Source organism: Lissotriton helveticus, chromosome 3_1, assembly GCF_964261635.1.
Source record: "Lissotriton helveticus chromosome 3_1, aLisHel1.1, whole genome shotgun sequence".
NCBI classification, from domain to species: domain Eukaryota; kingdom Metazoa; phylum Chordata; class Amphibia; order Caudata; family Salamandridae; genus Lissotriton; species Lissotriton helveticus.
Window position 1 is genome coordinate 1,781,159,417 of NC_136061.1, and position 27,659 is coordinate 1,781,187,075.

The 27,659-nt window shown below is 45.4% G+C and overlaps 1 protein-coding gene across 1 annotated transcript in view; it reads right to left on the bottom strand.

The window, feature by feature from the left end:
• The window catches only part of CEP85 (centrosomal protein 85), a 416,919-nt gene extending 389,535 nt beyond the window's left edge, over positions 1-27,384 (bottom strand). The window contains exons 1-3 of the mRNA XM_078682660.1: positions 27,280-27,384; positions 26,602-26,650; positions 26,366-26,515 (exon numbers count right to left, since the gene is read on the bottom strand). Coding sequence (XP_078538786.1) covers positions 26,366-26,515; positions 26,602-26,641 — 190 coding nt within the window. The 5' untranslated portion in view covers positions 26,642-26,650; positions 27,280-27,384. The remainder of the gene's footprint in view (positions 1-26,365; positions 26,516-26,601; positions 26,651-27,279) is intronic.
• Between the last annotated feature and the right edge of the window lie 275 nt (positions 27,385-27,659).

The following is a 27,659-nucleotide window of genomic DNA, read 5'->3' on the forward strand; positions in this document are numbered from 1 at the left end:
TTCAAACATTAACAAGAATATGCTTCATTTGTGTTCCTAATTTTGAAGTATTTTGAAGTATTTGCACAGTTCTGTTAACTGTTGTTGCTAGAAAAAAAAAAAAAAATTCTACTCCCAGTATCCAGCAGGATTGTGACATAAATCTACACACTTTGAAGTTAGAGAAAAAAAAGTAAAGACCACGCTCTCCCTGAAGACAGAGCCCGACATTTGACCTCAGTCTTTGAATACACAACAAATGTAACACGATTTACAGGCCTGTTTACAGAAAGGAGCACTCGTGGAAGAATACAAGGGGAGTTGGTGTGAAAAGGCTTTGCTCCTTGGGAGGAAAGACCTTACCCTGGATAGCCTAAAACAAATAAAGTCCGCAAATAGAAAGCAAGCAAATGTGAGTTACAATGCCATAGGTAAGCAACTGGTGGAATGCATTCCCAGGGTAGCTTTCTGAATGTCCCCAAGATGTCTTTAGGTAGGCTTCGACCTAAAAAGGGTGTGGAAGACAGAAGTAGAAAAGAAGGCAAGGAGGGTGAAAGAAATAGCAATGCTGGTGAGAGATAAGGGAGTCTGAAATGAATTAACAGAAAACCAACAGCAGGAAAAGAGCAGGGCTGCAAGTTCTGTTCGTGGAATGTAATTGATTAAATACAAAGCTGGAGGAAGACGACTTCATAGAGTTCATCACCCAATATAACATACTTCTGTTTCAGGAAACATGGCAGACAAAAAGCTCGCCACTTGTGGGATATAAAGAATATTTTATACCAGCACATAAGGAGGCACGGCCCGGTAGGGCAAAGGGAGGCCTATCAATCTTTATATCCACCGATTTCCTTTGGAGAGACATTTGTATCGAATTAGATTCTACATGGATGCAATGCATCAAAATCGAAATCTCTCCTATCATGGGTCTATCGGTTCTAAACTTATACATGCACCCAGGTGGAAAACAAAGGGAAAAGGATTAAGCAACTTATAGCTGCAATTACCACACTGAAATCCACCTACCCAAGCGACAACATGCTAATAACTGGTGACTTTAATATGAACCTAATCCAAGGACAGGAGGGAACCCTACCGAACTTTATTGAGTCACGACAGGGCAACCAAAGTAGACAAGATGCGATGGGGAGCAAATGTGCAGTAGAATTGGAAGCCCTCTTCCTGCACACACTCAACGGAAGGGGTCCCTTGGACAGACCAGCAGCCCTAACGAGAGTCACTAGGAATACAGGTTCAACAATAGATTACACTTTGGCAGATCCCGATTTATTTCCTTATATCAAAGACTTCGATATCCTGGAACGGGGTGAAAGCGATCACTACCCTCAGACATTTACATTATCAATCAAACCAAAAGAGTCCGAGCAAGCGCACCCCCTAACATTGAATACTCAACTCTTCAACTTACAAAGACTAAATTGGAATGAAGATAACATTTCTAATTTAATGGAGACATGTCGCTTACTGCTTTTACCATCAGAAGAATCAAAAGATATAGTAAAGACCTGGGAGTCCTTTGTAGTTAAAATCAATAAAAAACACCAAATCAAGCACAAAGGACACAAAACAACAAGAAATGGAGGCGGGAAATGGTACACGGCAAAAATGCGTTTATTAAAAAAGCAACTCAACTCATATCTTAGGTCTTTACGAAAAAAGGATCCCCAATTATCACAACAAACTCTCAAATCAATAGAATATTCTAACAGGCATTTACAATGCAACGGTCTCGCCTTTGCCAAAGTTAGAGCTATTGGCATTGTAAATGACAAATTTTTTATTTATGTGTTGGTTTTGAAAACAGATAAATAAATGGCAGTATCATTTACAATGTCAATAGCTTAATCTCTCGCAAATGCGAGACCTATTTGCACCCACAGGAGGGACCTATTGGCTTTGACAAGGTTTGTTTCAAACATACCTTAAGCGATTTTTCTAATGCATATATCAAAGCAGGCTCCACAGTAGGCTTCATGTAAGTGTTATTATTGTTACTTGATGAAACAACTATCCTCAACGGAGGCACCATTGTGATACTGGTATTTTGCACAAAATGCACTTGATTAGTAGCAGAAAGTTAGAGGTCATAGGTAGGGGTCAGTAGAGCACAAGTTAAGAACTTCTGGTTTATAGTGGTAAATGACGGCATCTCTTATTTGGGCCCACGTTCCCTGCGTATTGAGGTGAACATGATATTCTGTTTTTGTAAAATAATACTTGGCCGTCTTGATGTTGAAATAACCAGAAAGGTGTCGGATGATTTAGCGGGTATTAATTTTGACGATATCCGAAGGATGAAAGGCTACTTGGCCCTTCGTGAAGTCGGACCTGTGGTTTTCGGGTTAAACGCGGATTTCTGCAAGGGGTGCTTTAATCCTCTGAGCCATTGTGTGCTGCGTGGCCTCAGTTTTATCTCCGTATTTACCTGCACCGAGGAGTGTAATAAACTATTCTGGAGACATAACACAAGCTCTGAGGCAGCGTACTGTGCAATTCACCCTTAATCTGCAGCTACGTGGCCCGAAAGACGGTTTATGTTGCTGCTTCGTGGAGTTTGAGGGCAGCTGTGACCTCATGGCAGGTAATGTGCGACTTCGCCTCACATTGCCTCCTGACACATAAAAAAAAATACCATTATCGAAGCCAGGCAGGTTATTGCGTTTCAGGAGCGCTCGTCTGCAACAGGAAATTAATTTGAAGGAGTTTTGTTAGTCTAATGGCCTGTAAATACCTCCGCACTGTAGCGCCCGTGCGCCTTGAGCCGCGCTGCGAGGCGCTGATAAGAGCTGAGCGGGACGTTGTAGCGTCGGCTGGTGGGGGATTAATATTTCACGCATCTTTGAAATTGTGCAAATATGGTTCCTTATTAGCGAGGTGGAAACATTGTGCAAATGATGGAAAATACACTCCGCCTTGCATTTCCACTGCCTTTTTATTTCCTTAGTGTGTATTAAACAAGGGTTTACATAAGCATTTGGTTTTGGTGGCCCATTATTAATAATGAAGGTGGACCTGGAGTAAAGAAATGGAAATAAAATGCACACTACAACCCCCCCCCCCCCCCCGCCACCTCCCCCCCCACTAAAAAAAAAAGCACGCCGTCTGGTTATTGTTGAGCCTGGCAGGGGGAGGGGGAGTCAAGGTGGTAGTACGAGAAGTGTGAGAAGTGTGGCTCACTGGTTAGAGGAGGCAGACCTGGAAGTAGAGGTCAGCCCGGGACCAGGGTTCAATTCCCGGCTCGGCGGGGTCTTTGAGTCCTAAAATGTCCATGGACTCAACAATTCTCGCTCAGGTGCCTACTCGATTCACGGGTTCACACTCTGCGACTCTGGGCAATAGCTTGCTTAATCTCCACAACGGCCCCTTGCGGCGGGATGCCTGGCTTTCACCTTGCAGATACCCTGCCGGGGTTATCTCACAGGGGAATGAATACCAGGACGGGTTCCCTAAGCAAGCGCTTAGAAACCGCTTGGTGATTTGCGCTATATAAATTCCTGTACATTTACCTCTTGCACCAGGCGGGCGCCTAACCTGCTCTCTCTCCCCTCTAGGCAAAGGGTCAGTGCAGAACATTACGGTGTCATTTCACGAGTGTGCACGAGGGCGCATGTGTGCTGCGTGTGTGATGGTGAACGGGAGTCACATCTTTTCAGAAAGGACAGTGTGTAAGAACATGCTAAATAATTGTATATGCGTATCCATGGCAGTGAAAGTAGAAACATCCCAATAACACGTAATTTACACATCCGTGCTAGGGAAGCGCGCGTACAGCATTGGTAACCGCAGTGCAATTGTAGGATGTTATCTTCACAGTACGGTTCACTGCCTCGTAGATTACATATCGTAGTGATTTACATAGAGAGCATCCGTGACGTCTCGTCCAGACCAGAGTTTCTGACTTTGAAACTTGGGAAACCCGGTGGGAGTCTCGGCGTCTGTTCGACATCCTGTGATTCTGGGCAAATCACTCCACCTCCTCTTGCCTTTCAAAAAAGCAACGTGCCCTTGGGTAATGTAACTGGTGCTCGTGTAAAGCGCCCCGATACCGTCGCGTCGAGCTCGCGCTATATACAAGTGAAAAGAACGACCAGTAGGTCCTCTTCAGTTTCATTTCTACTTAAACACATTCTCAGCAGTGCAATAACTTGACTACACTTATAATTAACAAGAAGCACGGGCACACGGACGGGGGAGGGGGCGGGAACGGGCACACTGACAGCGGGAGGGGGGCGGGAACGGGCACACGGACAGCGGGAGGGGGGCAGGTTAACAAGCACACGGACAGCGGGAGGGGGGCGGGAACGGGATAAGAAAAAAAACTAAAAAATGCCACTTACCTGCAAGAAAAGTGAAATGGCGCAGCCCAACCCTGCTCGGAGTAGGGAGCGGGTCGGGTCTGCGTCCTCACAGGGAGAGCGAGCAGGCTAGTGTGACGAAGGATGCCGGCCTGGAAAAAAAAAAAATTACATCCGCCCACCGCCCCATGACGTGGCGGAAAGCCTAAAAATCGCAGGAACACCCACGAATCTGCTCGCAGAATGACGAGCAGATCTCTCTTCCAATGGCTAGCCTCCATTTATGGAGCTAGCCAATGGAAAGAGAGGGCGGGACAAAGCCACACAGTGTAAGTCATTAGATTTTGCCTGCGCGAAACGCTGCTTGCGCAGCTTTCGACAGGCGAAACCTAAAAAGGAGCTAAAACGCGAGACCAAAGAGGCCAAGCAAAAGTATAAGGAAAAACTAGAGTGCACTATACTCCATGCTAGCAAGCTGCGGAACTCTAAAGATTTCTGGGCAAAAATAAATTTTATGCTTAATGGCAAACATCGACAGTTCAACTCGGATATGACAGACCAGATTTGGGGCGCACACATTAATCTAACTTACAACTTTACACAGGATAAATCCATAGATCATACACCTGCGACCCCAATAGAGTTTATTCCAACTGCAAGTTCGAGATTAATGGCAGAAGAGTGGAAACCCAGTAAGCAAAAAGATTCACCCCACACCCATAGTCTGATATCGGTGGTAACCTTATCCTCAAACCCAGTAAAGTCTTTTCAAACCAAAGTAACCAGCAAGTCACCAGTTTTGGAGCATATAGGAGAAATAGACCAGATTACACCAAAGCAGGTTTTGAGGACTATAAACCACCTGAGAGCAGACTGGGCCCCCGGACCAAATGGCCTACCCAACGCTCTATTTAGGCAAGATCCCACGTTTTGGTCTAGATACTTATCCCCCTTATTCTGTAACAGCCTAAGGACCGGGAACATTCCCGACTCTTGGAGGGGCAGTATTCTACAACCGATTCACAAATCAGGGACTCGCTCAGACCCTAACAACTATAGGCTGATAGCCCTAATAGATGTTGAGGCTAAGATTTATGCATCCAATTTATTGGCAGACCTGGAGTCTTGGGTCAGCAGCAAAGGTTTGATCCCATGGACACAAACAGGTTTTCGGGCCGGTATGGGCACCCTAACAAATCTATCTGCGCTAACTCTCCTTGCTAAAAAGGCAATAGACAACTCTACCGTTCTATATACATGTTTTTTAGACCTGAAAGCGGCTTTTGATAAAGTGCCAATATCTAAACTTTGGACCAAAATGAAAGCTTGGGGTGCTCCTCCTAATCTATTGGGAGCAATTATTAATTTATACTTGCATACCTGGGTCCAAATAAAAAAAGGGGATGGTCGATGCCGAACAAAGAAATTTCCAACACTTAACGGGCTAAAGCAAGGATGCGTGCTGGCCCCTAGCCTATTCAACATCTATACCGCTGACCTAGAGCGTGACCTACGCACAATCCAGGGAGATCCACCGAAATTGGGACAAACACCCATAGTAAGTCTGCAATATGCAGACGACATTGTGCTCCTCTCACAAACTCCGCTTGGCTTACAACGGCTGATTTCTAAACTTGCGCTGTACATTTCCAATGCACAACTAACAATAAACTTCAAAAAAATCAAACATTCTGTGCTTCTCTAGCTCTCGAAAAAAACGACCAAAATTTGTTTGGAGGATAAATTCCTGTACTTTAACCCAGGTAGATAAATATAAATACTTGGGCATCCTATTAGACCATCAACTAAAGTATAAATATCATTTAGACCGTGGGAATTCAAAATCAAAACAACTCCAATTTGCCTTCAAAACTATACAAAAACACCTAAGTGGAAGTTCAACCGGCCATGTGCTAAAGATTGTAGCAGCAAAATTTCTGCCCTCGCTCACATACGGCTCGGAAATGATGGCTACCAGAGACTCTACAGTGCTAAACCTTGCCCAATCAAGACTGTTTAAAAACCTCTTCTCAATTCCGCGACATATTTCCCAAGCACAAATACGTCTGGAATACGGGTTAACAAATCAGATTCCGGCAAGACAAGGGGCCCTGGCCAAATATTATTGGCGCATGAGGAACGCCGAAGATAACTCACTTGCCCACCTCTGCTGGGAAGAAGTCGAAAAACAGGCTAGGCACTCCAACTCCACATGTAAGACTCTTAGGCAAGCGCTTCTATCGTTAAATCTGGAAGAAGCTTGGCTTTCACCTATGCCTTACAATGCTTTTAAACAAATTACCAACAAAGCTATCAAATAAGCATCGTTGCAAATGGACAAAGGTTCAGTGGCTGGTAAAAGCCACGCCTGGATCGTGATGCCAACATACAACCAACTGAAACAACAACCTTATTTGCAAGAATGTTTCAGGGACCATTACAAGAGGAAACCAAGTCTTCTGAGGGTGGGTTGTTTCTCGAGCAAAGACCTTACCCCCAAATGGTTACGGACCTGGTCAACTTCAGACTGTCGCCTCTGTGACAAGGGTGAAGAGTCGTTACTGCATATATTATGTATTTGCCCGGCACTACAAAATCTAAGGAAGATCCTCTTGAAACCACTCTTAAGAGAAGCACAAGTCAGGACCTGTAGCGCGGCTGTGATAAAATGCCTCAGCGTGTCTTCGATACAACTTTCCTGCAAAACTATAAAATTCCTTGCTTTTGCTGCCCAAGAGCTTGAAAAAAAGGCAGCAACAAAAGATGAACTAGGTCACATTGTCTCCCCGCGGCTGGCCCTGGACTATCCCTCATTTTGTCAATAGATACCTTCTTTCCTACTGCCCCTGCAAATGCACTTATCTGATACTATGGGTGACAGTTATATCCAATTAGGTATAAGCCCCTAAGTATATCGTATCACCTGTCACAACACTCATTTGATGGTCCCTATGTCTTAATGAGACAGTTATCTTCTTACAAAGTGTCATACCTGTTTTTTTTTTTTTATTAATTTGGTTGGTATATTTGTGCAAAGTCGCTAACGACTTGTGTCATCATTCGTTTTATCATGTCATTTTATGCTGTTTTTACGCTGACTCAAAGATGTTGATGTTTATCACATGGTGGTAAGATCCATCCTTTTATGATTTTAACAAAATCAAATAAAGTATCATTTCTACAGTGAGTCTGAGGGAGTGAAGATGACATACCCAAAAGCAAAAAAGAAGCCAAAAGCACAAAACTAAAAGCTTGAAGTTGCTGTCCAAAAGCATCTAAAAAAAGTCCCAACCAGAAAAAATATATATATTACTAAATTCAAGCTGAACCTACTCATTTATAACCCAGACAACCCAGATCAAAACTTCACAGTTAAAGAGCTAGTGTGGGCCCATGATCCATTGCAATAGTGCTATATATGCCTTATTACAAATGGGACAGCACTCAAAAGATGGTTTCGAGTTGATGACAGAGATCCAGTTTTAAAAAATCATACTTCTAGGAACCTTGCCATCACTGTGCAGGTTCAAAGCAAATAGAACGAGGAGTAACGTGGGCTTATATATACCAGAATTGAAAGAAAAACACAAGTACCCCCAACCCTCCTCCAATTGCTGTAGTCCTTGGCACATAACTGGGCTCATAACATGAGGCAAGATAATTGATTTTTCCTCAAAGAGCTCATTCACTATTGATCCTAAATAACTTGGCTGAATGCATATTTATCAACCCTTAAAAACAAGTAGTCGAATAACGTGTGAAATTTAAAGAGCAACTGTAGAGAGACTGAAATTATCATACTATTGATAACTCTAACACAATCCTACTCGAATCTCTCACAGTGATCCTTCTTGCACCCCGACAACGCATGCAGTTCAATCTTACACAGGCCTAAGCCCAAGTCCACAGTACAAAGATATAGATAAATAAATATGAGAGAGAGGAGAGAGGAGAGAGGAGAGAGGAGAGAGGAGAGAGGAGAGAGGAGAGAGGAGAGAGGAGAGAGGAGAGAGGAGAGAGGAGAGAGGAGAGAGGAGAGAGGAGAGAGGAGAGAGGAGAGAGGAGAGAGGAGAGAGGAGAGAGGAGAGAGGAGAGAGGAGAGAGGAGAGAGGAGAGAGGAGAGAGGAGAGAGGAGAGAGGAGAGAGGAGAGAGGAGAGAGGAGAGAGGAGAGAGGAGAGAGGAGAGAGGAGAGAGGAGAGAGGAGAGAGGAGAGAGGAGAGAGGAGAGAGGAGAGAGGAGAGAGGAGAGAGGAGAGAGGAGAGAGGAGAGAGGAGAGAGGAGAGAGAGAGAGAGGAGAGAGGAGAGAGGAGAGAGGAGAGAGGAGAGAGGAGAGAGGAGGAGAGAGGAGAGAGAAGAGAGAAGAGAGAAGAGAGAAGAGAGAAGAGAGACATATTTAATATAACAAAACCGTTCCAATAAATTAAGACATTTGGAGAGACATGAAAAGTTCAGAGGCCAGCGGCGTTATACCAACCAATCAACTGAAAATAAGTACGAATTATGCATGCCATAGTATTAACAGGATCTTTGCAGCAGTTAAAAAGTCAGTGTATATATTCATTGTGCGCCCGTAACAAATGGATCTGGTGATTAAGCAAGGTATTAATGTTAATGTTAATGTTAGGCACACTTTTAGAGCGCACGGCTACCCCAAAGGGTGTCCCGGCGCTTTAGCAAAGATGCCCCTAAAAACAGAAAAACCAAAAGGTAAACAGACTGCAGAAACACGGGTTACTCGGTGAAGAACAGAGTCTTCAGCTCCTTCCTGAAGACCAAGAGATTATTTGCTTTCCGGAGGGAAAGAGGGAGTGCATTCCACAGGCAAGCTGTTACGTGTTGGAAAGAGCGACCTCCCATCCGCACACGTTTGACCACAGGCACCTCCATTTTGGCCAGGTCCGCCGACCGCAGAGACCTTCGTGGCGCATAGAAAGCAGTGCGCTTCCTAAGGTAGAAAGGGCCGGTCGCATGGAGAGCTTTAAACGCCAATGTAAGGAGTTTAAATTTAATTCTCTCCGCGATTGGTAGCCAGTGAAGCCTGGCTAGGAGCACTGAGGCTCTTGCTCTCCTCGGCAGGCCATAGATGGCTCTGGCCGCCGAATTCTGTGTGACCTGCAACCTAGATATCAAATATTTAGGTAGGCCCGCGAAGAGCGCATTTGCATAGTCCAGGCGAGAACCCACCAACGCCTGAACTATATTCCTGCGGTACTGCAAAGAGAGCAGGGGCAGAAATTTTCTAAGCATCTTGAGGATGCTAAAGCATTTCCCTACAAGTCCCAGGATGTGGGGACGAAAAGATAGATCAACGTCAAGCACCACTCCAAGATTTTTTACCTGAGCAGAAGGAGCCTCAGGGGGGAACATGTCCTGGGGCCACCACGACTTCCAGTCTGCGTCTGGGGCACAGCCAAAGAAGAGCAGCTCTTAAGGAACAACGCCCTTTTGTTCAACAAAGCCATTAAAACTGAGACTGATGCTCAAGTGAAATCGGATCGATCACACAATAAAGGGACCTGCGAAGCCGCCAGCATAATGTAAGTTACAAAATAATGTGAACCTCACTTCCTCATCCTCGATACAGCTAAGCTCTGCGTTCCATAATACCATAGCCCCACCTTTGTGGTCCTCGCGCATGACGTGGAAGCACTTCTCGCACAGGCTTAAAGCAAAGAAAACACATTTAACACACACCAGGAGCCTGTATGTAGCACGTGCGGATAATCCTCAGCGCCCAGCGTAATGGTAGTAAGAGCTATACAAATAGTATAATACAATGCGATACATATTCTGTCTGTATGCGTAAAAAAAGCCTCGAACCTTATCCTAACTAAAGAGCTGCGTGAAAATACGTAGAGCAGAAACTTCTGCCAAGAAAATAGATACAGGGGATGGGTACCGAGCGGAGAGGGACTGCTAACAAACTGTTTGGAAGCGGGTTCTAGTGACACCTACACGGAACTGGCGGGGATGGCTTAGAGACAGAGTCCGGATTTCATTTTTTGAGGGGGTTAGCGAGGACCGTTTCCTTTTAGGGTAATTTTATGCAGAAACAATGAACGGTTTGATAATTACAGTCCAAATAAGCAGCAGACGCAGAACTCGCGTTGAGTCAATGGGAAAGCCTGATAGGTGCTGCCAATAGTTGCAGCACGGCTTGGGGGCAGGTAAACAGTCCCCGCCCGCAGGTGCCGGGCTCGCCCTGTCACACCCCGGGGCGGCACCGGGCAGGAGCGGTCATCCAGCGGGCTGGCCTGGGAACACACTGGGCCGCCCCCTGAGGGGCACTGACAGTTGGCGCATTGCCAAAGTGAGGGGTCGCCTGAGCCCGCCACCCTAACTTAAAGTAAACATCGAAAGCAGCCAGACTGCTCTCGGGGAGAAACTTCACTTTGCAAACCCACAGGCCGAGGTCAGCTGCAAGTACAGGTCTGTGCAGCCCATATTCTTTGCCGGGCACCCCTTGGCTCCACCGCCCGGCTGAGATATGCACTCCACCCGGTCACTTACCAGCAGACAGTCGGTGTTGACTTGGCTGGTAGGGTCCCGCAGCATGGCATCCATTCACCCCAGGCGGGCCTCCAAGCTCTCCCCGGTGCTTGACATGGTGGTTCCGCGGCGACTGTTTTCTGTCTCTTGGTTCAGTTCCTGAACGGATGCATCACCCAGAGGGGGTCAATTGTGTTCACCGTGGCAGGACATGAAGGGGAAGGTGGTGCCCGCCGTAACTCCTGGGACCGTTGTCTAAGTGACGAAGTTGAAGCCGATTTCTGCTGGGGTCGTTTTTGCTCCGGGTCCTTGGGGAGGGGCTGACAGTCACTGTCCTGCAGGGGAACGGAGGCGCCCTCACCAATCGACAAACATGTCCGCCTTCCTGTTCAAACACACGGGAGGGAAAGGGCCACGGCGCGCTCTGCGCATGCGCGACCGACTTGGCGGACGCCCAGACCCAGGTTCGCTCGGCCCCGGCTCTGGGAGAGGCTCGCGCGCGACCGGCTGTCTGCTTACTGGAGCGCGCGCGGTAGCGCGCGCACTGAACTTGAAGCTGTGTCCGGGTGGTCTATTGGGAAACACAGCACAGAGTCCTCTAGTTTGGATAATTCGTAATGGTGTGAACGAATTCGTAGATTCGATGCAATATGTCGCACTGACTTTGACATCATTGATAACAAGAGAAGTGACAAGCAAGATAATACAAAGAGATATAATGTGAATAAAATGAACACGAAACTTCTCTATAGTAGCCTCAAGGGCTAAAACAAGTCGTGAGCGGGCACGCTCCCGAACTTCCGGTTTCGGGATGTGCACGCTCACGGCTGTCGTGAGGCAGGAGCGGTGGCAGCAGGAGTGGCGGCTGAGGCCGCTGATGCGGTAAGTGGGGCGGTCGGTCTGTCTGTCTTCGGCCGGCCTGCGTAAGCGCGTCCACAGACCAGAAACGCCGCGCGTGCCCTGGTCGGTCTCCCTTCAGAGCCAACTCCACGACAATAGGTCTCTAGAGCGAGACCGAAAAAAGGGGATGCTTCTTTACCACAAAATTAAAGGCAGATTAACTTACTAGATGCGGGTGGGAAAATATTTGAGAAAGTTTTGCTGTGGCTTTTAAAAAAGAGGGTTGTGTCTAACTTAATGTTTACGATACAGCAGGAGTGTGGCTCAAGGAGGGACATTTGACCATTGTTTTAGCTTGTGGACTATAGCTCAAAAATCTCTGGAGTAAAGATTAGGTCTTTATTGCGGAATTGTGGACTTATGGGCAGCATTCACCTCAGATCACAAACTGTTATGGGAAGCTCTGAGAAATTAGTAAATATCTAAAGGCCCCTTGTGATTATAAAAGAAATGTATAGAAGAACTTACGTACAGGTGGAAATAGTTTCCAAAGGATCATTCTCCAAAAAAATATGTATATCATAAATGGCCTATGGCAAGGATGGGTTTTGGCCCTGCACTTATTCTCATTTTTAGCAGATGTACCCAAACTTTCAGGTACAGCAAATGGTTTTAACCCTAAGACGAATGTCACTCATATTAGTTGTCTTCATTATGCTAACAATCTGGTTGTTTTAGCGGATAGAAAATCTGCTTGCCGAGAAAATAGATTGTTTTCTCGAAAAATTGCAACAACAAAAAAGGGGACTATCAATCTGGAAAAAACAAAGGGGTGGTCATTCAGTAATAATAACTTCAAGTTTAAGTGAGTCTTTGACAATGCAGAAGTAGAAGATGTCAATAGATATAAATACCTGAGGATGTGGTTTGGGGACACATTGTTACAGAAAGACTATATTGAAGCGTAAGAGGTAAAGGCTCTATCGACAACAAGCAGACTCAAGTAATTTGGAAGAGAGTTTGGAGGGCCCTCCTCAAGACCTGTTTTAGCAGCTTATCGAGCGATGATCTGGTCGCAATTTCAATATGGATCGAAACTGCTTTGTTGAAGTGGTAAAATCAAGTGGGATCTTGAGAAGGGGAGGTGGTTGAAAAGACTCCTATCCTTACTGCCCACAGTTATGATTCAAGCTGTAACGATGGAAATGGGTCTAACAGCTTGGAGTTACCTAGCTTTTGCCCAGGCAATTAGATTCTGTAAATTGTTAGAGCAGATTAATTTCCTAAAATCTCCACTTTATGTCAACTGGTGATCCAGAGGAGTGAATTAAAATGGGCAATAATCGGTAAAACAAAGGATCATTGGGATTAGTGATAAGTTATCTATCACACAGAACCTGCACCAACTACTGAGAAACAGCACACGTGATCTTCGTAAGCTAACAAAAAATATGTTACTTAAATAATAAGAGCTCTGTATGCCATTTGAGATTAATTTGGATAGCGGAAGAATTATTTCCATATTTAGAAAACTTGCATAACTGAGCATTTAGAACGGCACTTTTTAGGTCTCGGCTAGAAGCGAGCGAAGCTGGCTCTCGCCAGAGACCTATAGTTAGCGGCTCAGCTTCCGAGGAGGACAGCACCTGGCCGCGCGCATTTCTGCCGAAGGAGGCGATTTGCGCCGGCCACGCGCGCGCGAACGCGCTCGCAGTGGCCAGGTGCTGTCCTACTGGAAAGCAGCCTCCCACAACTCAGAACGCTGCTCGTGCTCACGCCTGCTCCCAGGGCACGCACTCTCTCATCTGTGCGACTTGATAGAGCAGCTTGTAGTGTTCCTCCCTCTTCTCAAAAGTACACAGGTTGCAGTCTTCTCTTTATGCAGGATGGGCGGATCGCCTGACAAACGCTGGTTCTTTTATTTCACCCACGCTCGCCTGCCTCCCGTTGACATTAAAGCATTTCTGGTGCATCGAAGCATCGAGGGAGGGAAAGTGCTTAAGTTTATTTTCTCTTCCTACAAGTACACCACATGTGATAAGCATGGGTCATTGTAGCATCACCCAAACATAGATAGTACATGCTGCTTCTGCAACGAAAGGCATGACTCAGTTAACCTGTTCCTGCATTCAGTGGTAAGAAGAGAGGAGTTGGCCTAACGGCTAGGGCGCTCGACCTCGGACCTGGGGAACACGGTTCGAGTCTCGGGAATATCGCGAAAACCTCCTGTGATTCTGGGCAAATCCCCGTGCCTCACAAAATGAATGTGTGTCCTTGTGTAACGTATTTGGTGCTATGTAAAGCGCTCTGAACGTATTAAAAATCTATTTACATGTGAAAATAATGTGCTTTCTTTTGATACTCCATTGTAGTAACCCCACTGGTCTTTTTCTCACTTTTGGGGCTACACTAGATAGTGCGTCCACTTCTCCTTGAGGATTCCTCCTTTTTGCATTTCAGCGGAACATAGGTTCATTTTATCTCGGAGACAGACTTGGGTGGTGCCTGTCTTCCGCATGTGCGTGTTCTCGCCGATCAGGTCTGTGTGGTTAATGTTGTGCAAGCCACTCATTATGTGTACCTGTGTGGGTGTTCTGTGAGGCTGGTTTTAATTTTACCAATTCAAAGCACGGGCCGTTTCCACCATTAGGCCAGACTAGGCGGTCGCCTAGGGCGGCAGAAGGTAGAGGGCGGCAAAAACAAGAGTTTGGGAATTCTGCTCATTTGCACTCGCTCACTGTGACAGTATCAAAGCGGTGCCAGGACTCTGCGTCCCAAACCTCGGCTCCCAGACGGGGACAGGAAATCTCCAGCTGCGGCGCACAACATGCCCTTGAGAGGCACTGGGTGCTGAGGGCAGACCTGGACACAGGACGTTGGGTGGGCCGGGCATACTGGAGGGCCATCCTGTGCAGGAGGAGACAGGCGGTGGCGCTCTGTGCTCAGCTTGAGACCTCAGGCCCACAGACCCGCCCCAACCTCCGGGCCGCCATGGCGGAGGTACCGCTGTGCCTCACCTGGGTGCCTCTGGTGCTGGCCGTGTCCTGCGTGTCCATCAGCCTGGCGTCCAACAACGAATGCCACAACACCTTTGATTAAAACGGCTGGAATGCCAGGGTGAGGTATAGTGCCTGAAACTCAACTTTTGGCCTGGGAGCCTTTCACGGGATTGGAAATGAAAGCCTGTGTCAGACTCGTCAAGGGCCTTGAGTGCACAATTCCAGGCAGCAGCGTTGGCTGGGCTGATGAGAGTTGTACACGTCATGCCGACATCCCTCCCACCCCGTACCTGCGCATGGCATATTACAGGCACACAGTCGACCTTTCTTCTCTTGCTGTGTGTACTCGACCTTCCGATCCAGACTGGAAGGAACAGCTAGAAGTCCCGGGGTTAGTGGCATTTAAGCGCTGCACCTAGCACCTAGAGGCAGTGTAGCGATAGGCCTAGCACGCCTGGGTGTTCTTCGCATTTCTTCCATTAGCAGCACGCTCTTCAGCGCCGAGGGAACCGGTTGTTGTGGACACATGGTTCGCCTCTAGATAGCAGGCCAGGGCGGCAAAGGGATCAACTGCTCAGGTACAGCCACCCGTGGAAAAAAGCTGCATGGGTTGGCGAGTCACGCCATGTTCACTTCAACCACCAGGGCACATCGGCACGACCTTTCCCTGTGTACCATGTTGGAGAACTGCCCATAGCCCATCCGTCATTCTCCGCATGTTCGTTTATTTTCCCTTCTTACTGTGCAGCTGCAGACACCCCTCCCCAGTCTGCGATCCAGTGAGTCACATGCCTTTTTCCCCAATCCATCTGGTTCGATGTGCACTTTCCCTGCAGCTGCGGTACTTCTAGTTTTGCAATTAGGAAGCATCAGTGGGCCAGCTCTGAAGGGACGGGGAAGCCTTCACTGACTGACCATGCACTGCAGGAGGTTATTCATGATTCTACGCCCCGCCCACCAGAAGGACCCTCACTTTCAGGCACTGAGGCCACATTGCCAACCCTCGGCTTACGCCGATGAACCAAGGGAACACTGTCAGACGCGGGATACGGGCGCTTCTGTGAAAGTGGAGCCTGCATCTGGAATTCCCTCCCTGGAACATCTGTACCCCCCTCCAATTTAATGCTCTTCACAACCCCCCTCCCCCTCCCTCCAGATACTGGCGCCCGTCATCGCTTCAGCATAGCATGCAACCTTCCAGTGATCAGTGCAATGCTGTGACGTATCACACAATGAGTGGAATGAGCATGTGCTGCCTCTCCGACGGCTCTCGGGATACACTCAGCGAAAGCATGACCCCGGGCCATGTTCATGTGAAGCTCTGCAAGAGCTGTATGTACCTGACTGCTCTCCTACTTAGCCTTTGTGCGTCCGCTCCTCCTTGCATTTGATGTTCAAGGCCAGCTTGCACATGCGTAGCCTGGGATCAGTGCTTGCATTTATTCTTAGGTGCTTTGGCAAGGTGTGCGTTTACGCGGAGGCATGGTGCAACATATACCTATCTGCGGAGCGCTTCCCTCCATAAAGGTACTTGCACAAGCTTGCACTGCTAACTGTTTTCGTTGGCGAGTGTTGCTCCATTGATATATTCTTCCCCCTGATTGCACTCGTGTTTTTCTTGCCTTCTGCCCCGCTGTCCGTGTATGATTGCACTCAAGAGATTTGGGTCTGGTCTCCTGCTGGTCACCTTCTGCACAGCCTCACTGGCACGCCGCGGAAACTGAGAGGCATCGAGGCATAGGAGCTAGGATCAAGGTAAGAGGTCTGTGGTCACCTGCCTGCCACCCCTCTCACTACCTCACTCTCTATCTCACTACATAACAACTTCACTCTCTCTCTCTCGCTCTCACTACCTCACTCACTCTTTATCTCACTACCTCACTCGCTCTCTTTCTATCTCACTAACTCACTTTCACTCTCTCTTTCACTACCTCTCTCTCTCTCCATCTCAATACCTCACAACATCACTCTTTGCTTATATCTCACTACATCCCTCTCCATCACTACCTCACTCTTTCACTACCTAACTCTCTCTATCTCACTACCTCTCTCTCTCTACCTCACTCTCTCACTACCTCACTCTCTCTCACTACCTCACTCTCTCTCACTACCTCACTCTCTCTCACTACCTCACTCTCTCACTACCTCACTCTCTCTCTGCTAATGCAATAAGTCTCACATATGCAAAAAATTAAGCTATTGCCAATAGAAATGACAATGCCATTTATTTAGGGATAAACATTTTTTTTTTTAAAAGAGCAATGCCAACAGCTCTAACTATAATATTGCCGAGACCATTGCATTGTAAATGCTTGTTAAAATTTAGGTGTGAAGTGAACCCAATCCTAACTTCGTATTTTAAGAGGTTTTTTTTTTAACCAGCGAACAATGCAAGTGTGGTATGAATGTGAAATGTGATCCCAGTCACCATTTATTAGAATGTTTGTGGTTTTTATATCAGATTTTATGGTGGAGACACATTTCATAGAAATACAAAGTTGGGGATAGGGGACAAGCCACCATCCCTCGCATTAGAAATGAGAAATCCGGATTTAAGGTGCAGTAGAGAGATATTCATTCTCTGTGAAGGATGCATTGACATAGGACTGCTTTTAGGGTCTGCATACCATGTCGGATAATAGAACTATAAGTGCTTTAATACTTCACAATGAAGTCTTAACTTGAATATCAGTTTTAGAATGGCTATTGTACATGTATTTAAATATGTTTTATGCTAGAATTGGTTAAAGACCAAAGTCTAAAACAAAGTATGGATTGCTCACACAGTACTCTCTAAGAACCATGCAGGTAGATTAGTAAACTTCCCAACATGTCTTGAAGCACTGAGCATTCAGCACATCACAACCATAAGAAACTGCAATACCCCAAAACACAGAAATCAACTTACACAGAAAGATACTAACTAACCCAGCACCTGCATTGGCTATAAGGTGAATATGGCACATAATATGCAAGAATCACCAACTAAGCGGTTAAACCCTAATGATCCTCATAGTGGAAAAGAGAGGCACATTTCTTAAACAAAGCACATAGAATAATAACTCCATGAAAGCTAAATAACACCGGCTGATTAAATAACAGAATGTCATACGGTAACATCGCAATTGGACAAATGCCAGGCTGGCAATGTCTCGATTTCCCATGACTTACGGACACAGTATACGCTGAACAACCTAGTCTAATTTCTTTCTCCAGTATCCACAGAGATAGTTCTACTTGTCTTTCTAAAATAACCAGGAGGTCCTAGTCTTTCTTCAACTTCAAGATCTGTACCAATTAAGCATCAGACCACTACCCTACTTCATAATGTCTAATCTAGAACATGTGTGAGGCTTTCACATTACCAAGTTGACCGGCTCTGCCCCCAAACAACTCACTCTTTTTGCAGTGCCGACTGACTAGCGCCAGAGAGGAAAGGTACCATTTACCTGTTGCAGCGAGTCATCTCATCTGCACACTTCCGGCCATAGAATAAGAAAACTGCAGAGAACCCTCCATAGACATGGACGAACCAGTACCTCGGACAATTTAAATTCAGAAATCATGCTGCACAATCACCAACGCCGCTCCTTATGTCGCCAATGAATCTATTACTGCCTGAACCTCCATGGGTTACTTCCGAGTCTTGCTTACCAAAAAATATATCCTGCCCCTCCCACCATCTCCACAGAGTTATCCTTAGCTTTAGACTACACATTGCGACCATCAACTCAGTTTATAACTCGCCTCAGCGGACTCCTTGTCCTTGCCATACTATGCTCACCCTCCTCACTGGACTCCTCGTCTGCAGCAGCCTCAGCTGACATCACATGCCGGTGAAGTGGAAGGTGGGTGGCCCAAAGCTATTCCTCCATGGTTACAAGGTCATCTTTCTTATCACAACAGGTTTCCTTCCCTCCCAGAAATGGCTCCCAACGGCCTCCAGAATCTCACTGCCTTTTATGCTGTAGTAGGAGGGGAGGGTCTTTATACGAGGTCTGGAGCCACTCAGAGGGTAAATTCTTCATTTCACGTTAGGCCTTTAGGTTATAGCGCGTAGGTCACTTAGGGACAGTTGGAGGGAGGATAACGTCCTTATCTCCACTCCAGACATCCAAGTTCTATTGCATCACTCACTCTCAGCATTCCAGATAATACAAAGTAACGACTACATACAGGATACAACAGATTTCTAGATCACTTAATATGATGAATATGAGTAGAGGGGCTGGGAGCAAGAACAGGTTTGCAAGAGAATGGTAGAGTACTATGAGGTGATAGGAATACAAGAAATGGCAAAAACAATAGGTCTAGATTGGTCTCCAGCATTTTGGATTGGTCAAGGCTTTTATTTTCTTGTGATGATTGCAACACCTTATTGTCAGGGAAGCTGCAAGGCCTTAGTAAAAAGTAGCTAAAGATATTGTGGGGTCTCAAAAGCACACACTGCCATAGTAATCCCTGACATGTAAAGGTACTAGAATGGGTGTTGATGTGCTACTTGTGTAAGGGAGAAACTAGGGCCAGATGTACATCTGTACCCTTTGGCATTGCCTCATAACCCTGAAGTAGTCTTGGGGTACTTCCCCAGATGAAACACGCGTTTGCTGAGCAACCGTTTGACAGTAAAAGAAGAACATAATACTCAAGATTGTTCATCTTGTCTTCATTTTTATCGATTATTAACTCTTGAGATAAGGAGTACTCACTCTGCATTTTACTCTGACATGTGCACAGGCATGCAGCAATTAAGTGCTACATATGAGTAAAAAAAAAAAAAAAAAACATTGTCACGGGAAAAAAAACCATAGTTTGCACCTTAGTGCAGAGATACCATGAAGGAACTGAAAGATGTTGATTTATGCGAACATATCAGCTTCCACCGAGGGTTTGTGGTCCAGCATATTGGCTCTACCATGGTCTTTTAGCCAAGTTATACAGACATGTGGCTGCAGCATGGCTTAAAGATTTTTTAAGCACCATAGAGCAGGAAGTTTATTTTTTTTTTAAATGGTGGTGGGTGGGAAAAGGAACAGACAATGGGAGAGTGGCAGGGGGGCAACAAATAGAGGTAGGGGGTAAGAAGCAAACAAGAAAGTATGATAAGAAATGAAAAACAGTACACCAATCACTGCAGCAGCAATGTCCTAATAGGATGAAGATATCTGTACTTGGTCCATGCTACAGAGGAGGGGGGGTGGTGGTAAAGGGAGGAGTGAAGCTGGCATGCATTCCTTAACTAAGAGGCAGAAAATAGGGGTGACAATGAAGCAAGTGAACAGTAAGCAATGGGCTAGATACAAATCCCTTGCTGAATACAATATCTCTTAAAGACAATACCATATGCGCTGTCACAGGGGAGACCTAAAAATGAAGCTTTAACTATTTGAAGTAGAAGAGAAGGCAGATTTCCGGAAGAGAGTAGGGTGTTGATATCTGTTAATGTATCTACTTAGCATGGCCCTCAACCATTGGAGATGACAGTTAGTTTGATTGAAAAACATTTAATCATGGCTCTTATCCAACTTGGTGGGCCGGGGTCACTGATCTCAGGAGTACCTACACCCTGCAAATTATGGCGATTGGCTAACCCAGAGTTTCACAGATATTGTGGAGCTCACTTTACTCTTTTATTAAACACTCAACGAAAATGTCATACAGTACGACTTAATTGGCTTAGCAGAGTCTCTATTCTGGCTCCACGTGGTTTCCTTTCAGCTCATTCTTTTCTCACTGTTTTCACTCCATCTCTCATTTATTTCAATTTTTATTGAGTGGTTATTACCAGGGGCGGATTGGCAATGTGGGCATTCGGGCATGGGCTGAAGGGCCGGTGACTCCGTGCCCTCTGTGGGCCGTTTTTTTCCTTCCCTTTCCCAGTCGCACAGTGAAGCTGCATTCAGTTCTCTGTCTCCGTGCTCTCTGTGGACTAGGAAAGGGGAGAACAAAAAACGGCCCACAGAGACAGAAAAAAATGAATGCAGCTTCACTGTGCGGACAGCGATTATCCGCTGTGGCCTCTCCTTCACCCCCTGCCCTGCAAAGTAATCACGCTGAGGGTGGCTGGGGAGGGGTGATTGTTTGCAAAAATCGGCCTCCCTGGGGCCAGGTGTTACTCAGGCCTTTGAGCCATTTTCACCTCGGCCCCCCAGGGGCCCACGCAGCACAGAAACAGTGTTAGTTTTAACACCTCGCCCACAACCCTTCACATACAGGGCATAGTGGGCGAGGTACAATGGGTCTCGCTGTGGGGGCCAGGTGATTTTTGGAACTTGCACCATCTTCACTTCAGCCTCCCCCTGGCTACCGTGGATGACCCAGCAGCTGTGTTTTGTGCTCCCCTGCCAGGACATTGCCCTGAGGCCTAGAGGGCTGGGGGGGCTGATTAATTTACTAATTGCAGGGGCCTTACTGCTGTTCATGTGCTCCTGAGCTGAAGATCTGGGGAGGGCTGAGTAGGTTAGTAATAGCAGGGGCTTCCTGCGTATTAGGTGCTCCTTCCCTGGAGGGCTCGAATAATTTTGTGACAGAAAGGGGCCTTGCTGTTTTTTTAGTTGCTCAGCATGTAGGCCATTGTCACCTTGGCCCTGTGTCCTGTGCAAGAAGAGTATCCTCTCACTTTCATTCCTTGTCTGTGCCAAACATCTTAAGGATTTTGGGGGCCCTGGGCCAAACATATTTTTGGGCCCCTGTTCGGAACAGATTTGAATTTATAATCGGATTTCTGCTCTTTGATGCCCTCTTTCAGCTGGTCACTGGACAGAGCACTACCATACTTGTCCAAATCCTTAATGTATTTACATCTAATATTCAAGGACATTGACATGTGTTTTTAATATTACAACACGGTAGCAGCTCACTAAAATTACTGAAAATAATCTCAGTGACATCCTCCCATTTCTCATATCAGTCAGTCAGAATATCTTTATTCGACTTATTACAAGTCATACAAAGAAACAAAACAATAAAACCCTGAGAAGGGATACATACATAAATGACCCTTCAATTACCTAAAAACATCAATCTGGATACATATTATAAATACTATATACAAGAATAAATAGAAAATGCATTTTACAGTTCATATCAAAGAAAAAACATAACTTTAAAAAGTTTTTTAAGGCGAGATTTGGCCCCCCATTTTTACCCTTGCAGCGGCCACTAAGAAGTTAGCAATACAGAAAGTTATACGGGGATTTGTCAGGAGTTGTAAATAGAGCAACGCCGGACGCACCTGAGTAAAACCCACTTCTTTCAAAATGGGGAGCAAATATTTTTTCCTCTGCTCATGGTACAGGCCACAAAACATAATAAAATGCATTGTGTCCTGCACTGAAAAATGGTCACAACTGCATGGGGGGGCTAGGTCTGGCTTCTGCCAAGACGTGAAAGAACCTAAATAAAAATGTAACAGGTTAAACCTGAATTTAGTTAGTAAAAACCTGTGGTAAGGGACTGTAACAAAAGTGAGGTAAGGTGCAAGGGAGGATTCGCTCACCAAAAGATTGTGTGCCCTAACTGCTGGCTTCTGCAGTTCAGCTTCCTCACGACGCACTTCCTTCATATCCCTGAATGACTTTTTTATAAGGTCTATGTCCAGAGCCCTAATTTTATCTGGGCTTAAAAAGAGTTCTGGACGGCCCATTTCTCATATGTGATGGCCCGTTTGATCTCAAAGACATTTTTTTATGGATGTTGCATGAAACAAACACATTTTTCTGCAAAATCTCTGTGATAGGTTCTGACTCATCGCCCATATTAAAAATAAATTTGAAAAAATGGTATTTAAACAATCTATTTAAGGAGTATGCATGGTCATTAGGGCAAGGTTCTCTGCAGAACAGAGCTGGCTCTATCAGGGGGCTCCCTGAAAGGCTGGGGCCCTGGGCCAGAGCCCACATTGCCCATGCCTTAAAACGTCTCTGGTCTGTGCATAGGCATATGTGGCCTGACGCCAGAGTTGCAGAGATTGGGATTCAAGTTTGAGTCCCAGCGTCTGCTCAACAACCTGTGATTCTGAGCAGATCACTTCATCGCCCAGGCCCTTAAATAAATTTAAAAAAAAAAATAAAAAAAAAAAAAAATCGCATCATGTGTACTGTAATTGGTACTCATAAATAGAACTGTGTTTTGTATATTGACATCACCTGCTGGTTGTGAAATACATTTATGACTAGATTGTACCGATACATTTCCAGCATTCTTTACACCCCAGACTGCCTTTTCCTCGTTTGTGAATTCTTACTTTTGTTATTACATGTTCTATTCCCAGAGATTCCAGTCTTACCCTTTCTCCTTGACTTTGTGCTAGATTTCTGATTTATGTGATGATTAGAGTCACACATAGCTGGTTGGGAAAGAGTATCTAACGGCATTGGGCAGGGCGTTAAGACTGCAAGTAAGTATTCAGTTATCAGAACTGCAGTGCTCCTAGTCTTTACCAATGTTACTTGCTCTGTAAGCTTTAAAAGGCTTAATTTACTAAATATTTCTCTACAAATTAGACCTCAAAGACTAACCAAATGGTGTTCCATGAAAGGGCACGCCCCTTGAACGTGGGCCACGCCCCTTAAATGTGGGCCACTTTTTTCGTCAGTGCCCGGGCCAAATTGTAATCCCAATCGGACCCTGGTTATTACGGCCGGTGGCATCAGGGTGACCAACCGTCCGTAAATTTCACGGACAGTCCGTAATTTTCACCTTCTGTCCGTGACAACATCTTTAACGGACGCCATTTGTCCGTAATTTTGATGATCTTAGATTACAGCTAATGATTGTGTTGCAACTTCCAACCTATGATGGCGTGTTCTTCACTATCGGTTCTTATTGGCCTTGATGCTTCAAGACCAATGAAAACAGCCTTAGATTGCTTTAGGCTCGGCAGGACACTTACGCTCTTTCGTTTCGTGTTTACATTACAGGGCCCGACACCTGCATTTTTGGGAGAGTTGTGCAACCGACTTCGAACTGGACTACAGTTCGCCACAGTCTTTATTACCCCCATGCAAGCAACTTATCGAACGCTCGGTTAGTTGAAAAAATTTGCTTTTCATGATTCTTTCTTTTACGTGTTTGTGTATTTATTTCCAGTTTATTGACATTTATCTGTTGTGTTCTCTCCCCGTTTCCCCTGGTGTACTCGTTCCTAAGCGCTCTCCACCTTTCTGGGGCCTCGTGACAGCGCATTGTTAGCTCCCAAGTCAAAACTCCTACAATGGGCAGCATCACATTAAATATGGACTACCTTTTGTGGTGAACGGAGGAGGAGGCAAGGAAGAGTTAAATTATTTATCTGGATGTTCACAGAAAGTGTTGTTTTCCTCATCTCAGTTGACGGGCGCCATGCCTCTTAGAGGTACAACAAAGCGGGGCGAGATGGTGTCAACCGAAAAAGCATGTTTGGAATACTTGTAAAAAAAAAATTGAGAGAATCGAGCATAAATTGACCGACATATAGATGCTTTAGGCCTAAAAGTGTGTTGTACCCATTCAGTGGTTTCACAAAGTCACTAACTTGGTAACTGGAACTTTGCATGCTGGGATAGTCAACCCAATACTAATAATATTAAAAGCATACATTAACATTACAGAACGCAAAGCTTTGTTGGCTAAAAAGCCAAGGCACTGCCTACAATTTCAGGACATTGTCAGAGTCCCTCAGGACGTGTGGTTACTTAGCACATTGCACAGGAAGAGTGAATTTGAAGGCATGTCTTTTTTTTTTAAATGTGAAGGTGTCACTGTGTGGAGTAGCAGGTGGATGTTTCATTGTCCTCCATAATTACTGTTCATGGACAAAAAACCTACACATGGTATTTTGAAGTCATTTTACATTCATGTGTTTCCTTTCCTCTCCCTGAGAACCTCGTTACGAGTTGCCATTTCTTTAGGGAGGTTATATCATTGCAGATATTTACTGCATTTCCACAAACAATTTGTATTTTTGTATTTAATGTATTTACAATGCACAACGTGTTAAAGGCAATTAGGAATAAATCATGCAGGAATAACATTAAAATTAATTTACAAAAATCAGAAAATATCATCATGAATGTGCAAATAGAACTCCCTTTGCTAAATGTGGACTTAGCAGTCATAAATGCTACAGAGCTTAAGTTGGGATGATGTCAAGTCAGGTAGATTGAGGCACTGGCCTAGCGTATTGTTTACCGGCCTTTCCTACTGTTTCGCTAGTACTGGCTATCTCTCCATCTGCTGAGTTTGCAGCCCATAACATTAACAATACCAGTGCATTCTTACATAGTTGTTGTATTATGCAACTGATGCATAGGTAATTTTTTTACAAGGTTAAACATTAAAGAGGCTATTAACCTACCTTTCCTAAATCCTCAACTGGACGATAATGAGCTCTCCTTCGTTACATACACTGTGTTAATGTTGCTCTTTTATGGCTTCCATGCAAACAGTTTTATGTTACCGCATATGGTTGGTGGGGTGACTATATTGATGACCAAAGGTTTATTCTTTGTCTAGCATGCTGTCTTATTGCTCACTGTGGGGCTTATTTATGAAGAATTGGCGTAGGGCAGCGCTGCAAGTCTTCTTTCTGCACTGCCCTATGCAAATGTGAAAGGGCAAGAATGCACCTGATTTGTGCAATAAGGTGCATTCCTGTCCTTTCCCCCTGCGCCTGCGGAAAGGACATGAATGGGCTGCTTAATGCCAATGCAGGCACCCTTCTGCCATGGTGCAAGGATTTCTGCATTGCATGTAGGATTGTTTTTGTGCAGGAAGGGGCACCTTCTGGCACAAAAGCAATCCAGAGAGGTGCGTTTCTCTTTTTATGTGTGCAGGACTCATGGAAAGATGAAAAAACAAGGCAAATAAAAATATTTCTCCTTGTTACGCCTTTTTTTTGGAGGCGTAAGGTGATGGTGCTTTTCCAGGTTTACGTGATTAAGTAAATCTGGGGCACCGTCAAAACCCATGGGTGTTGCGTGGAAAAACCTACCACAAAGCCCATGGAACGCCTCCCTTGCACAAAGTAAGGCAATGCAGCGACTTGCACTGCTTTGTCTTAGTCCATTTCTATGAGGCAATCTATCACACATACATCCCAGCCGTATGAGTTTCAGTTGAGAAGGTGAATGGGCAATATAGATGCCTTTACATTTTGTTTTCAGCTTGTCACAAATGCTATGTTTTCAAGAATAGAGGACAAATGTCAGGCTGTGTCTTCTGACAAATTGCTGCTTATTCCTTTAACGTGGACTGGTGTTCTCTCACTTTGCAGTCAAGGACAGAATGGAAAAGTTGACTAGTTGACAATCTTCTTGTGGTGATAAAAGACGTGAAAACAAAGGATGTAAGCTGTCAATTTTTTTGTAACGCACAAAAACTTAAATGCCTGTAAATTTACTTTTTAGCCTAATATAAACTTACTTTGACTTGTAGTTATGCGTATCTATTTATTTACTTGTATACTATTGCGCAACCTCCTTTGTAGTGTTTGTATAACATACCCTTTGTCCCAAATGTTCGTCCTGAATTTTGACCTTCCGTCCTGAATTCTTGTCCTGAATTTTGACCCTTTGTCCTGAATTTTTACACTCAACGTCCTGAATTTTCAGCCATGCCAGTTGGTCACTTTACCACTGCACAGATGTATTTACAGTTTCATTATTAATGCAGGATTTCTGCACAGAGATGAATAGCCAGTAGCAGATGCCGCCATTTCGTCTGCAGCTACCAAACTTTGAGGCGTGCATGTCGCTCACCTGTGTGATCAGTTTCGGATGCTCCATGTGGTGGGTTCCCGCTCCCTGCCACGCCCGGTTCATAGACAACCCGAGATTTAAACTTTGACGACAATACCGGGGTCTGCCAGTGGGTTTCAGAAATGCCATTCCGGCGCACTCTGTCAGAACCTGAAATAAAATAAAGAGCTGGTGACGGGAGGAAGAAAGACGAGCGAAAGAGACCTGCAGTGATGAAGTCATCGTAAACTCCTTACCTGTCCCGTAGGTCTGGTGCTGTCTATCAAGAGCAGCCATCAGAGGAACCTGTGGAACAAGATAGCACAAGTCAGAGCACCTGTAGAATGCCACGCATAAAGCTCTCAAGTTTCCTGAGTCCAAGCTTAAGAGGCTCAACTAAGCACCGCTATAGTTAACTCTGGGACTTGTAGCAATAACTATATCGGCGAATCAGCGGTAGTTCAATTCCCAGACTGCAGAAGTAAAATAAATAATCAATAAAAAATAAAACACACAAAACAACACTGGACTTGCTAACTGACAAGATCATGGAAATGTGAAACTTTGAGGCTTAGAAATACTTCCATACTTCCATCTCTTTTGCTCAATGACAATAATAAAAAGAACAGTTTGCAGCTTTGTTAAAAGAGCCCCCCCCCCCCAAAAAACACGACTTTTTTTAAAAAAAAGCCCCAAAACTCGTAGAGAAGTTCACAGATTATTTAACAGTGGCGATAAACCGTGTAGTGGTAACATTCAGTACATGCAAACTGAATCCCACAAGGTGTTAAGTAGCTCAGCACCTCTCCCACACTAATCCAATATCTGTCAACGACAGACCTAACAATCAAGGAACATTAGCTACAACAGACACTAAGAAAGAAAATACCGAGACAAACTGACAAAGATAAGGTGATCGCGTGTACCCCACTTACATAAGTAGTCGGTCATTCACCCTAACAACTGTTGTCTGTTAATAATGTTTAAACGGCTACTTGCCCGTCATTTTCAGTACTTCCGGGTCGCATGCACCCAATCACAGGTCTGCATTAGCGGGAGGGGGAGAGGCGGGGTGAGTGGGAGGAACTTCCGTGTAAAATGAACTACAATTGGAGGCTGATGGCATCTCAGCCAATTCTAGCGCGCGGCACAGAAATACAGGAATGCCTATTGGTTGCGTAGTTATTTTCCCACGGTCTGCTCAGACTGTCAGCTCCTTGTACTGGAGCACTAACGGTAGGCTTCTCTGGCCGTCGGTATGTGGCAACTAGTGGGCCAGCCACGGACCGACCATTGAAGTGAGCTGGGCGGTGTC